General features: G+C 47.3%; 1 protein-coding gene across 1 annotated transcript in view; it reads left to right on the top strand.

Moving 5' to 3' along the window:
- Window positions 1-265: 265 nt before the first annotated feature.
- LOC117151296 overlaps window positions 266-13,715 on the top strand; it is a 24,169-nt gene continuing 10,719 nt past the window's right edge. The window contains exon 1 of the mRNA XM_033319152.1: window positions 266-2,072. Within this exon, the coding sequence (XP_033175043.1) occupies window positions 1,918-2,072 (155 nt within the window). The 5' untranslated portion in view covers window positions 266-1,917. The remainder of the gene's footprint in view (window positions 2,073-13,715) is intronic.

Raw genomic sequence — 13,715 nt, forward strand, 5'->3', positions numbered from 1 at the left:
GTGTATCGAAAAACGCGGCTATCCAACGGATCAACGAATAAGTATATTAAAAAGGGGTCTGTACTTGTGATTGATAATTATCGTTGCTTCATCCTGTGTATCTTCACCGTGGGTGTCTCCGTAATTGGAAATATCGTTACAAAGTATTCGCCCCGACAAGGAACACGAATCGACGAAACATCGTCGAAGATTAAACATTCGAACAAGCATAAAATTCGTAAAGAGAGATATCGGTGGCAATTTCGCGGGCGATCGCATCTCCTTTCGCTGACGCTGCATCGATGCCCCTTAACGATCTAGAAGCAGCGGCGAGGGTGTTCACGGTCCCGTCGTTATCGAGATAAACAAGAGGAAGGAGGCGGCGGAAGGGAGACGAGCGGCCGAACAGCGGCGTGGAAGAAGGCACGAGAAGAAGAGGAAGAGGGTAGCGTCTCCTCACAGGTGTCGCTTCAGAGCGCTACCACTCGAGGCCACATTTGCTGCTGGTACCGTGAACGCGAACGGTGAACCGATGCACCGACGCCGGTATTCCACATCGAGCGTGCGTTCAACGTCACTACGGAACATCCTATCAGTGCGGTAACGAGCGGCCAGACGCTCGTCTCGCGCGCGTACACGCGACTTTCCACGAAGCCGGAACTGCCGCTGTTGCGTAGCGTTCCGATTTGGGAAAACGGCGCACGATCGGCGCGAAACTGTCCAACATACGAACCGTATCGATTTCGGCATCGAGATCCAGAATGCGTGTGTCGCGATCTTCCAACCGGGTCGCCCGAAAATCAGCCCACAGCTTGAGATCGTGAGACGACGTATCGTGCGGAACCGTACGAAAATCAGCGGTATTCGGCATCGTGATGGCGTCCGCTCGTGACCGTCCGCGCGAAAACTTCCGGGTCGGCCCACGAAATACGAGATCGCGAGTTGCCGGCTACGAGGTTCGATATCTCGCTGGATCGTGTTTCTCGGCGTATTCGTCGAGGTTACGGCAATAGTTTCGCTAACAAGAGTAGAGACTTTGCTCGTGGCACGTTTGGCCAGTATCGTTCGGGGCGTGCATGCGGTGTTTCGTCGAGCCGGATGTTCGTCGTAGAAGGGGAGCACCGAAGAAAACACCGTTAACCACCGAAAATTCGAATTCGTGGAAGACCCTCGTACCTGGTTCTGTCGAGCGTTGAAAAGTAGAGGGACATCGACACGAACACGAAGCGAGCGCGGCATAGTGTGCGAAGGTAAGGTGCGCAGGGTGGCATCGGCCGATCGTTTGGTCAAAGTCGACTGGTAGGACGAGAAGACCGGTCGCGCGAGCCGCGGGACCGAGCACACTGTCACGAGCAGGCTCGTGCGTGCACACGCGCGTCGCTGCGTGCGTACGAGGATGGCCGTTATGTAATCCGCTTCGGCCTACGCCACGCGCATGAGTAATCTGAAAATCGCGATCAAGAGCAATTTAACGGGTACTCGGAGATATTTCCACGAGCGTCAGCGTAATTTCATCGGGGAATGATACCGGAAACGACGAGTACAGGTCAGTCTCTCCATGGAAAATAATCGTTTCGAGAAGAGAGATATTGTACGAACAAATCGTTCTACTCGACAAAGCAACGTGAGCACGGTGAAACGAAAGGAATACTATCGATCAGACGGTAAAGATTCTGACTATTACTTTCCGCAGTCCGATGCTCGTTTAATCAAGAGAGACGATCAGCATCATCGCGAGAAACTTGACCGATCCGTTAGAGGTTAAAGGCTGCTACACACTCTGCCATGAGACCGCGGCAGGCTGCAAACGTCGCGGTTCCATTTCTCGATACGGTCGTGATCGTACGGACGACGAGGGTGCGGTAAAGTGACTCCGGAGAAACGTAAGAGAGACCGATAGGAACAATCTCCGGCGCGACGATCAAGGGTGAGACAGATATGGATGACAGCGTGCAGAATGGCCTACAGGCCGAGCAGTGGCTCCCAATGTTCGAGAAGGGAGAAAAGAGAGCGAACTCACTGGGCAGTGGAGCGTTCAGGTTCATCCGCACGCGTAGCAGTATCCGGCGGGAACTCAAGAGGCAGTGCAACAGGTAAGAAAACAGACCATTCGCAAGAGGCACGGCCCGTAAAATTACACCTGTTACGAGGTAATGCGTCTAAGTAGAAACGTACGAGGCTAGAATCGCCGAGATTTATTTTATGCAATGAGTAGTTTCTTTTATTTTCTTGGCTTTACTGGGGCAATTTGATTCATCGGATTAAACGAGGTTTACAAATGACGTTTAAAGTATTTCTAAAATTGAAACTTTTTCCACCTACTAATAATATTGTGCTGCAGCGAAGTGTTGAATCTTCTAAAGTAGGTTGTGTTTATCGTATTTAATATCATCGAAGTTTTAATGTATACGCTGGCCAATTTCGAAAGAAGGAATTTCACGGTTTCGAAAATACGTAGGCCGCGATGGTCGACACTGGCAAAACGTATGAAATTAAAATCAGGAGACCGTTATGCGGCTTATTAATGGTTCCACAATCCGTGACGTGAACGTTAGCGTAAAGTCTGGTAGTCGAAACATATCGCATTTGAATTTAACGAAATTACGTTATAACATCAACGTTTGTCACCTTTTTTCAACGATGATCTCTAGATCAAAATACGAACAATGATACCTCACGACGATTCTCTCCCTACGATCCTATTCCAGCCTAACGTGTAAATAACCATCGACTATCATCAGAGAAGTATCAATTAAATAACGCTATATCTCAATTTGTCCTTTCAAATTAAAACGTCAAGCCACCACTATGCATCTATGACGAAACTGAACGTATGAAAGCGCAGTAGGATCAATGTCTAGGTGCAGGATCGATTGGCCTTCCTTCGAACGGTTCCCTCGTACGGTTCCCAGTTCGTAAATCAGCAGACGTCATCAGTCTCGAAGGGATTCTAGTCGGTCGGTGGGAACCCTCCGACAATCATTACCCAACTAACCCAACGTGGTCGCCTAATCTGCTCGCAACGTCCGTGCATCCAGTCAAAGGATTCTTCGGATTATAGCAACGGTATACCGGTTGATCGGCAGCCGGAGAATGAGCCGCGATGAAGCAGGAAGCTGAAGTAATCTGCAGAATTCGCGGTCCTTGCGGTGCGTGAGAAGACCTAGGTTTGCTAATAATCGACCGTGGAATCCGAGACAGTCGGCTTCGTGATTCCAACGACGGGCACGATGCCTGTGAAAGTAATTATCATTTGTAGTTCAAGAAACGGTCGCGAGATATTATCGACAGATACAGCCGTGGACTCGATCGTATGTGCGTGCGCGCGTGTGTGTATGTGTGTGTAGGCGATGCAAAGGGATTCGCATCTTGGTAAAAACCGCGACACCTTTCGCGACGACTACTGAGAAATGCCGTGTTGGCTGGAAATGATTTATGCGACTGGCTTTTTTGTGAAATACTCGGTGTAGGGGTGTATTGTCGTGGGTAGACGGTCGAGTCTGGAGTCGAGTTCAAGTAAAAGATGAAAAGACAGGTTTTAAGATTGTTAGGAATAACAGTTCTCGTAGTCGATGCATCGAACGAAGAATATGAAACTTCTTTAGTTAGTTAAATTAATTTCCTCGGAGTATGTGAAAATATTTAAATATGTTGCAGGTTTCTAAAAATATTGAAATATGCAGTGGGTTTTCATTTTTCATTCAAATTATCATAATTCAAATACGTATGAACGATGTATGTTTCCTTACTATTTCGTATTCGGTACTCGCTTCCAAAGAGTCGCCCACGCGATCCTGCGAACATATATTCCAAAAAAATGATTTGAATCGAGGATTTTTTCCTCGCGCCCGTCGAATGAAGAACTCAACGCGTGTAGCCTCGTGATTTACTGCGACACGACGAAACTATTCCTGCACCAGGACAGCCGATAAACGATTCACACGCGAAACACACCGGGAAGGACATCGTAAATTGGTACAACACGGTAACAAGCCCGTCGAAGAACAACGAGGTTTGTTGGAAGAATCACGGTGAATTAATAACGCTATCGTGTTCCAAATAAATTCTACCTCGCCAAGCTAGACGATCGCGGTGTTCTTATTAATCTCGATCAGGCAATCTAACAGGGCATCGTGTAGCAAACGAAATTCTGGCGATAAAACGAGCCTCTAAATTCTAAATTATGCACATTGCTGCGAACACGAAGAAAATTTTACATCAGGTATAGTAGAAGATTGGAGGTATTAATTAATCAAGTAGTCAGCCTTCCGTGATATTCCTTCGCGAAAAGGAATTGCAGTATATATCTTGAAAGTGTTCCAGATCCGTATCATTAAAAAAAATCTATTAATAAGAAAAGAAATTAGAATGATCACATCAGCCATTCCATTTTGTACACTCCCGCTAGAAAATCTTAGAACACATGCTACGCTTCACGGAGCTTTAATATTTAATGCAGATCATCAACTTTAAATTATTTTGCAGTATAAATTGGAATACATTGGATAGGTATTTTCTTATTAAGTATTCTCTTTGTCACATGTAGCGTCAAGTCAAATGATATTTCTTCGTGTTTCTTAACAATTACTTCGTTGTTTCTACTTTTAGCAAATATAATTAACAATTGTTCCGAGACATTTAAGCGCGGATGTGTATTTTTTACAATTTTTAAATTATAGCTAGCATGGTGCGATCAGGATAACAGTGGTACGCGTTGGAACGCCTCGATTCGCGCTTAGAGCACGCAGTCGTCTGGAGGCTCGTCGAGGAACGTCCTTCTGATATGCCATCCGCTTAAGGAAAGAGGAAGAGCGCGGTGACTGCCGATACACGATCCTTGGCCGGCAGATCGAACAGAAAGAATTACCGCAATATATTCCGGGTTTTAATGTTGAGCCGGATCGACCGAAACGTCGAGTTCGCTCGTCCAGGGGCCCCCGTCGCGCATAATAAGGCCCTCCACCGTGGCCACAGCCGACTTTGGCCCTGCAGCCTCCTCAAGCGGCGCACACACACCCGGGCCACGCACGAACAAGCTCTCTCACACACGCACAAACACGCACACACTGACCATCAAGCCGACACACGTCGAGGAACCGTGCGGTTCGAACACTTCCGTGTTGTACGACTAATGAATCGCCTTCTCTTTCTTCAGACCCTTCTACCCTCCACGTCTCGGCCTCTTTTCCCCTTCGCTCGCGTTCGTCTGGTCATCGCGACGAACGATCGCAGTCGCGCTTCGCCCAATCAATCGCATACGCGCATATTTATCACTCGTATCGATCCACCCGATAAATTGCACGAACGTTATCCGCGTCCCTTTTCGACGATGCTGTCCTTGAATCTACGTTTCTTCGTCATGATCCAGGGATGAATGCGTTTTTATTATTTCAGGGGATATGTAGATTCATCGGGGGTGCATTTTAATCGAATCATTTGGTAATATAATGCCAATAGTTGAATCTTCTCGGATAACGGTGGACAGAATTATCGAAATAAGATTATCGATCAAGAGGAGACTCTTCTTTCGTAATTCTACGATCTTCGAAGCGATCTTCGTTATTTATGACTTGGAAATGGACAATCAATGCGAATGTCAGCCTTCACGGCTTCCTGGGAACGACGAAAGTCTTCTGCATAAACAGAGATTCAGTTAGCCGCTCGGCGAGAAAATCGTTAGTCGATTCCATTTGCTGAAGTAGCTTCGGCTCTTCCTAGTGATATAGATTTTTCTAAAAAGGAAAGACAGACTCGAAGACATAAATTACGCAAAATACATACAAACGACTATAGTTGGACACGATGAACTTATTTTTACGCTCGTCTTACGTATTTTATAATCGTCATCGTTTGCATCCGTGTCGATAAATTCTCCTTCGTTTCTCCAATATACACCGTTGATTTTATTTATCGAACACGAGGTCATGCGAACGAATACACTTGTTCGAACCTGTTATGCGTGCATTTCATCGCGATTTTATCGGTGGGTACGTGAGAAATCGAACAGGCAGGCGAGGCTCGATCGACTCCGATGTTCCGCGATTAGGGAAAAGTAAGTCGACTCGACCGACCGTTAGGCTCCTTTTAATGGAGCTTCCGTTTATGTAAATCATGCTAATGAGCTTTAAATCGATGAACATCTGAGACGAGCGACCACTCTTCCCGCCGGTCTCAGCGTTCGATTAATCTCGAATAAGAAACGGTCGAAAGGTTCGTCGTCTAACGTGTAATTTCTGCACGGCCTGAGAAACGAAACCGTGAAATGCGAAAGTAGTCTCTGATCGATGCGGCCGATTCAGGAAACCAGCGTTTATGGCTGTTTCGTCTTTCAGACAGACCAGCTGAAAGCAGGCTGATCCGACTGTACCGTATAATATGTAATCAAAATTATAAAATACGTAGACAAATAACTGCAGAAAATCGCTTTACAATAGATTAAAAGGGGCAAATTGCGCGTTTATCGAATAATAGGTGCCTTAACAAACGCTCGTCCAAACGAAACAACAAAATGGATCATAGATTATCGTTGTTCGAAGAATGGGCCGATGGAACGAGAGAGAGGAAAAAAAAAGAAATCGATTTAATGAAAGAAACATCCGGGTTCTGGACCCGGTTCGGCCAGTCGATCGATCCATCCGTACGGTCGAAAGATCGTCAACAATATTTTTGTAGCAATATCGAGCTCTAAGAGTGGACCAGAGATGCTTGCGTAACCGGTACAGACTGGTACCACGGTATTGTTCGTTGATTTTGCATTCCGTCCGGAACAAATTTGAAAGGAATCGCACGACCGTGGTCGTCGTGGTGTCGTGATGGCACAATAGACAAATCGGTGGCAGAAAATTCTAGCCAAGGTAGATAATGCGTAACGGGTTGCGGCAAGTTCGGTACCTGTATCTGAATCTCGTATTCCCGTGTACGGTTCACCGGATCCGACCCCGCGCCGCCACGATCTCTGGCTATTACTCATAACCATTACGTTCAGGTTCAGGCACCGATATTATCCGATGAAGACTGATAAGCCGTTTAGACGGTTTCCAGCGTGCCGTTCCGTGCTTCATTGTTGTGTACTATACGATACGCTGGATGGCTTATAAAACCGGGGAAGGGGGAGGAATCCGCGCGGTTACAGGCCGATCCGGATAACCGATAAGCAAGGACGTGCTTATGAAACTTGGCACCTCGCTATCCGACTCTCGGATCTTCCGCAGCGAGCCTTCGAAATAATCCATAAATGCTACATCGCTGTCTATCATTAGTTTACGTAATCGAGTTACAGATCTGCACGGACCCGATTCCGACGTTGATCGAACGTCGTCGTGCTCCGTTTCACTTTGGTCCTCTGGAAACGTTCGATTTCCTTCGATTCAATGGAACGGTTCGTAAGTCTCCGTACGTATATTCCGTTCTGTGAACTTCGTTCGATTCATGACTTCTTAAACGGAACAGTTTGTATATGTATACATAGGTTCGTAGATGCGATATTGCCAGCTACGTTTTTCCATCGTAGCAATCGACGCGGATGGTATCTGCGTGGAAGTATTCGAACAATGGTATCCACTTAAGAATACGTCCGTACCAGGCGGTGATAAATGGCATGCGATTCTCTGGTTTCTGCCCTTGACACGAGTCTATCGCAAAGTCTCGCGAACCAACGTCCCACAGTCGATGTCATTCTGAAGGTTGTGAGCCTCAGGGGAGAACACGCACACGGCACCGGACGCTCTTCGTACACTGAATAAATGATGCATAACGCCGTGCGGCTATTCTACGCGGTCAATGCGAGTTTTAACAGCTATTCCTCGAGGGGTGAGCGCGAGAATCAACCGAAGGAATTACATCGGATCCCCGGCGAAAATTAGGGGGAATGTTTCAGTGGATACAATCGACGGTTACCGGCGATGTCAAAACGTGTTACTCCTTTCCTTCATCCTACACAGATAAACTGTCGGTACATCGATTTTGTACTGCGAGTTGCTGCCAATGCTGCCTCCGTAGAAGGCGATTCCTATTAAATACACGAACGTGGGATTGCACTATTAAAATTATTACAATCTAAAACGTAAATGTTCTACAGTTGGTTGTAATTTATAATTCTATAAAGGCATTTATTTTAATATTATGTGATTCGATATCTGAGAACCTCTGGTCTATCATTTACTTTGCGCCCCGTTAACTAAGTGCGAACCATTTCGTCGATCGAACGCCCACGCGCATCGGTGGACGGTGTTTCCTCGACAATGCAAAATCGCGCCGACAACGATCCAATTTGATACGTTCTAAATGACGAAAGACGCTGTCGCAATCGTTGCTGCGCGCCGGGGCTTTAAAAGGAGGGATTTTTTCCTGAGCAGCGTGACACGAAACACGCCGTTGAACGAACGAACGAATTCTCAAAGGGTATCCTTGACATTTCGCCGGAACATTATACTCTCGTTACGGCAATTTTCTGTTATTACACTCGGTACACGAGGGAGGGTAAAAAAAAAGTGGCGAGTACGCGATCGTATACCTATCGAACAGTTCGCGTCTCCGCGGCTGACCGTGGTCACGACAGGAAACTAAGCCAAAGACACGCGTGAAACGCTCGTGCGTGCTTCCACGTTGGTGTGTACCGTTATCAGCGATGATCTGATCGCAAGAAACGTCGAGGAACAGCGGCCCTTGATAAATAACATCGGGAAGCGTCTCCTTCCCCTTCCTCGATCGCGTCGTTTCGGTGGTCTTCAAAGGAAAGTGATGAGTCAAGATAACGGGCAAAACTGGCTCGGAAGCTGCGCGAGCTGGTTCGATTAAAGACGGTTCCCGTGTATTACGTCCAAACGGTTTCGTGTCCTGAGGGTCGGCCAGACCGTCTCTTGCACGCGCGAATTCGAATAATTGCCGAGTACTTAACGCGGGAATTACAAACACGGGGTGGGTGAGCGGCACTGTTCGATCGTTAACGAGCTAAGGCGTATTATTCTTCGTTGCGTGAACGTAGAAGGAAGGGTAACTGGCGAGGGTAACGAAGCGGGAAGAGATCTGGTAGCCGGAGTGGATGCGGCGTATAAAGTTTAGCTGAATATTCGAATAGCATCGGCCTATGTTTCTTTGCCTATTACGGCACACTTAAGGACGGAGAGAGGCAGAAATTCACAGGTAATTCAGCGGGCGGTGAGTATCTCGGGAACCGATAATGGCTCTCGAGGAGGTTTCAGGTTCACTGGAGTACTCGCTCCTGACGGGGAGGATCGGATAAAGATCTAAATGCCTGCATAGCCGTATGTACGGCACGCCAAGGAAGATCCTTAAATACTAGCAAGGTAACGAAGGTAAAGGTTTCTCGTGACGTCCGCTTTGGTGCCGGAGCCGTCAGGGGTCAGTGAGCGCTCCGGTCGGCAAACCCGACTGCTCTCTGAATTCTCGATCGCTCGTCTCTTCTTCCTCTCCTCCTTTTCCTTCCTTTTTCCCTTTCTCTCCTCTTTCGTTCTTGGCCCGCGTGCACTATGTTTCCCACTACTCGCCAAAGGGGACTGCCAACGAATATTTCACCCTGATAAATCCCATAACGCGATTTATCGCGCAGCCTTCGGGGACGAAAGCTTCCTCGAAGTGGAAACTATTAAGCGCGGGTCTAACGTGGCGCCACGGATCGATAGAACTGAATGGTCGCGGATCCAGAACCGGAGGTCGGACAAAGTACTTGCGCGATTCGTACCGAACCAACGATTCTCTCGCAGAAGTAAAGTGGAAGTTATAAATCGCGCGCTCGGTCGAACGAGCTCTGATTACTGATCGAACGGCTATTTGAAAAAGGGACTGTACCGAGGGTAGACTGCGGCTTGCTTACCGTTCTATTAATTTCCTAGTCGACCATCTTCGAATTACCTCTCCCTTTCGTAATTGCCGATGCTCTTCGACTCGTTTCCTCGGATAATCGCAGCTGAATTATTTATACGCAATTGTTTGATATATGGATACAAGGGATACAACGAAACCACGTGGAAAAGGAATTTCTTTTTTCTCTTCTCTCTTAATAAATGCCATAGTCGCGTGATTTACGTCACAGCGTAATTAATTGTTGCGCGACGAGAGAGAGAGAGAGAGAGCGAGCGAATATCGTGAATGTCGTGGATGAAAAATAGGAATCGAAAGGCGCAGATGCGTGCCACGTCTCGCGGGTTAATATCATCGGTCGCTTACGTAAAAGTAATTGGCGAATTGTCGAACGCGGATAAGATGGGATGCACGGCTGTTACGCGATCAACAAACTGCGGCCACGTTCGCAGACTTTCTAACATCCGCCCACCTAAATATCGTATTTAAGCTACTATCTAACGCCTCGTGTATTCCGTAATTTCTCTACAATCCTCGGAAGACGTTTCTACCCGAGTTTACGATTGCCATTACGTTTCCGCAATCTTTAACTCCTGATGTGGTTCTCTCTGGTGGATTTTGCGTGACGTATCTATGCATTTGTTCGATCATTGTTAGATAAGAAAACTACGTGTGGAAGCATTTTCGAAGGCGAAACTGTATCTAGAATTAGGTAACGAAGAACCTGAGCCATGAAGGGAGATTCGCGACTCGAGATACGTCACTTTACACCGATCCTAATTACTTTAGCATGTCATTTTACACCAGCGTCTAATCAGCGCCGCAATCGGCTTAGCGGGAACCTCGTTACGGTGGTTAATAGGATTTTTCTTACGTTACTGCTTTGACAGACAAGTCCCGAAGCTTTTGTGCGCCCCATGTGTGGTAGTGTACGCGATACGCGATTAGAGGTGTTCGTGTGCGCATCGTGAACAAAGGTTTTTAATAAAGCTCGCCGTGCAATCGGGGAGACTGAATCAGCCAAGCCAAGAAGACCGGCGGGCAAGTGCACACTGCACATGCAATTAAAGCCCGAGGGGATTCGTTCGATTCTTATTTCTTCTTGCCGCGAATGTTCTAAAGAAAAGCGAAATGAATGGCTTAACTAAATGGTCAAGCTAACGGGAATCCACGGAAACCCCTTCAGCCAACGTTTCTTTCATACAGCTTTACGTAGAAAATGATTTGCGACTCTTACAATTGACACTACCTTGACTTTTCTGCAGGTCCTATTCAAATAGAATCTATCTGGAGCTGATTACCAGTATTTAAAACAGTGGGTCGCTCGATTACCTTGCTGACTATTTAACAAGTCCTAGATGAAACCTACTTTCCTTCACCTTTACCCTTCTTGTATTCTTTTCATTCTCTTTTCCACCCTATTACAATACCAAATTAGCAGCTCCCGCAAGCAAAGAGCGCACGAACGAGCAACGAATCGGAACTCCAGACGCGTCTTTTGTCTGTATGAAACAAATTTTTCTCGATTCACTCTGAATACAGAAGTTCCAACCTCTCCAGAGAAGCTTCTAGAGCCTCTCTTCTCACCTTCTCATCCGCCACGATCTCCGAGGCATCCGCGTCTTTCAAGGAGGCTCGTCGGCTGTACTAGAGTCGTCCGTTTGACCCGACCTCGTGAACCACGCTCCACCCATGGAACTCCGCTAGAACTCGTGCAAAACCCGAGTCGCTTAAAAGGATCGGAGGTTCGTGTGGTTGCCGCTTCCATTCGCCCTTCCATCGGTGCCGGGTGCCGAGTGCCAAGCCGTTCGGTAACCATCGGCGACGCGATCTCGCGGGAAATGGAGCACGCCGGTCGATTATATTCCAGCGAGGTCGAAGTCAGGCCGCCATCTGAACTCTACTCGCTCGGCTCTCTTGCATCATGGATCATGCTGCCTTTTGTGGCACTGTTATCCAACGGGAAGCACCGTGTAGAGAGGCGTCCCCGTGTAATTCAATTAAAAATAAACCAGCCGCGCAATTATTCGCTGAAGCCGGAGCCGCACGGTGAACGTGATACCAGCATCGTTCGGTCGCCGTTACACCAATTTGCGACGGATTACAGTGAAATCGCTGGCATAACTGTGCTCTATCGCCGTTTCTTGTCGCATTAACCGATTCAATGTGTTCTACCAGCTCGTTCGCCGGCGATTATCGCTCGTTCCCTGGTTAACACGTTCCTTGCCGCGCTGCTTTCGTACGATTTTCTAGTCAGCCTCCGTGTACCACCAATAATAGGTGCTGATGTGTTTAGAAACGTGTGCTTTTTGTTCAAGAGAATTTACATCATTACGCGAAAATGTTAAATATAGTAGTTAGGATGATACACGATCTTCCAATATCTCAAATTAAGTCGTTTTTCTTCTAAAATCTTTTATAATCATTAAACTTCCATCTTCCATTATTTACATAAAATCTCCGGTATTTCTCCACGAAAATCGTAATACATATTCGTAGTTACCGGGCGAAATACTAGGCTATCGCACGAACACAGCACGTAGTCCGTTGCGTGGGCCGTTTGTATAGTTATTCTTAGGGCGAAGAAACGTTATTAATCTTCCCTTCGATGCGCTGGGGCCTGTCGACGCCGACCACGGGAACTATAGCAGCGTGTTTCCGGCTCGACCCGGGGTCGAGGTCATCCACGTAATTTCACCTAAACAAATCGACGTGCCTCGCTCGATCGAACCTCCTCGTACAGCCCCCATCGTTTCGCGCTCCTCCCTTTTTCGACGCGCACGTATCATTTTCGCGAACACGAGTTGTGCACGCGCTGTTTACACGTTGCATTACCCCCGAAGAACGATCGCTCCTCGATCATCGGATCGTCCACTTCCTCGTTCGAACTCTGCGCAAAAATAAACTTCAGCCACGGAGAACGATCCCTCGTAGATCGTTACAGCGATTTCGCGTGCGAGGACGACGTTCTTCCGCCATCGCGAAATTTATTCCGCGAGCATCCGTTGTAATTAACGCGTTTCCAGCGACGATACGTCGATCCGCCATGGAGCGCAGGAAATTGGCGTCGAACGTTTGAAACAGTTACGCGATAGTCGGGATCTTGGATTACGTTTGCTGAAATAACTTCATCGCATCGTGTCGTTTATCTCTGGTTAAGAGAATTTTGTCACAAATTGTAACGTATCTAAAGGATACCTATATATAGCGACTTTGTTTATCTTTTTCTATCGATCACAGTGCGAGTTTAGCAGTTTAAAGAAATTCACTTTCACGTTCACGCCTTAACCCGGGGAACGATTTTTCTTTACACCCGGAGTTATCGTTTCCTGAAGTCGTGTCTATTCCGGCCTCTCGAAATCACGACCGGATCGAAGCCATTCTAGAAGCACGCCGTAAAGCGAGAGTCGCGGCAGCAACCACTTGTCATCCACTTAATCAACATAGCGCCAGATCGAATTCCGTGAGAGTAACAGCGAGCGGTCGCGTTTCCAACAGCAGCCCCAATGACCTGAAAGTAGCGGAGCGTAATGAATATTTTATAAGGATAGAGAGTCAACCTTCGAACCTGCGATGTCTGTATCTTCTTACACCGGTACTTCGCTTAACGGATTGACTTCTCGAACTTCCTTCATTCCGCTGGTTGTAACCAGAAGCAAACGAATCGTTGGTAGCTTCACTCTTTGAAGTGTCCCATCTTTTCTCAAGATTTCCAAGAAGTAATCACGAAGGAAGCGGTAAGCATACACCGTAGCTACTCGATGGTATCCGAGACTATGTCTGTATCGAGAACTCTCTAAGACCGCCTGAAGTCTCAATCCGTACGCGTCTCAGGCGTTTCGTCGACGGGGTCGCGCACACCTCGTCGTGCATATCGCGGTGCCGTGATTGCTACGTATTTCACGGCGGGGTCATTT

This window comes from Bombus impatiens, unplaced genomic scaffold (assembly GCF_000188095.3).
Source record: "Bombus impatiens unplaced genomic scaffold, BIMP_2.2 scf_0136, whole genome shotgun sequence".
Lineage (NCBI taxonomy): Eukaryota > Metazoa > Arthropoda > Insecta > Hymenoptera > Apidae > Bombus > Bombus impatiens.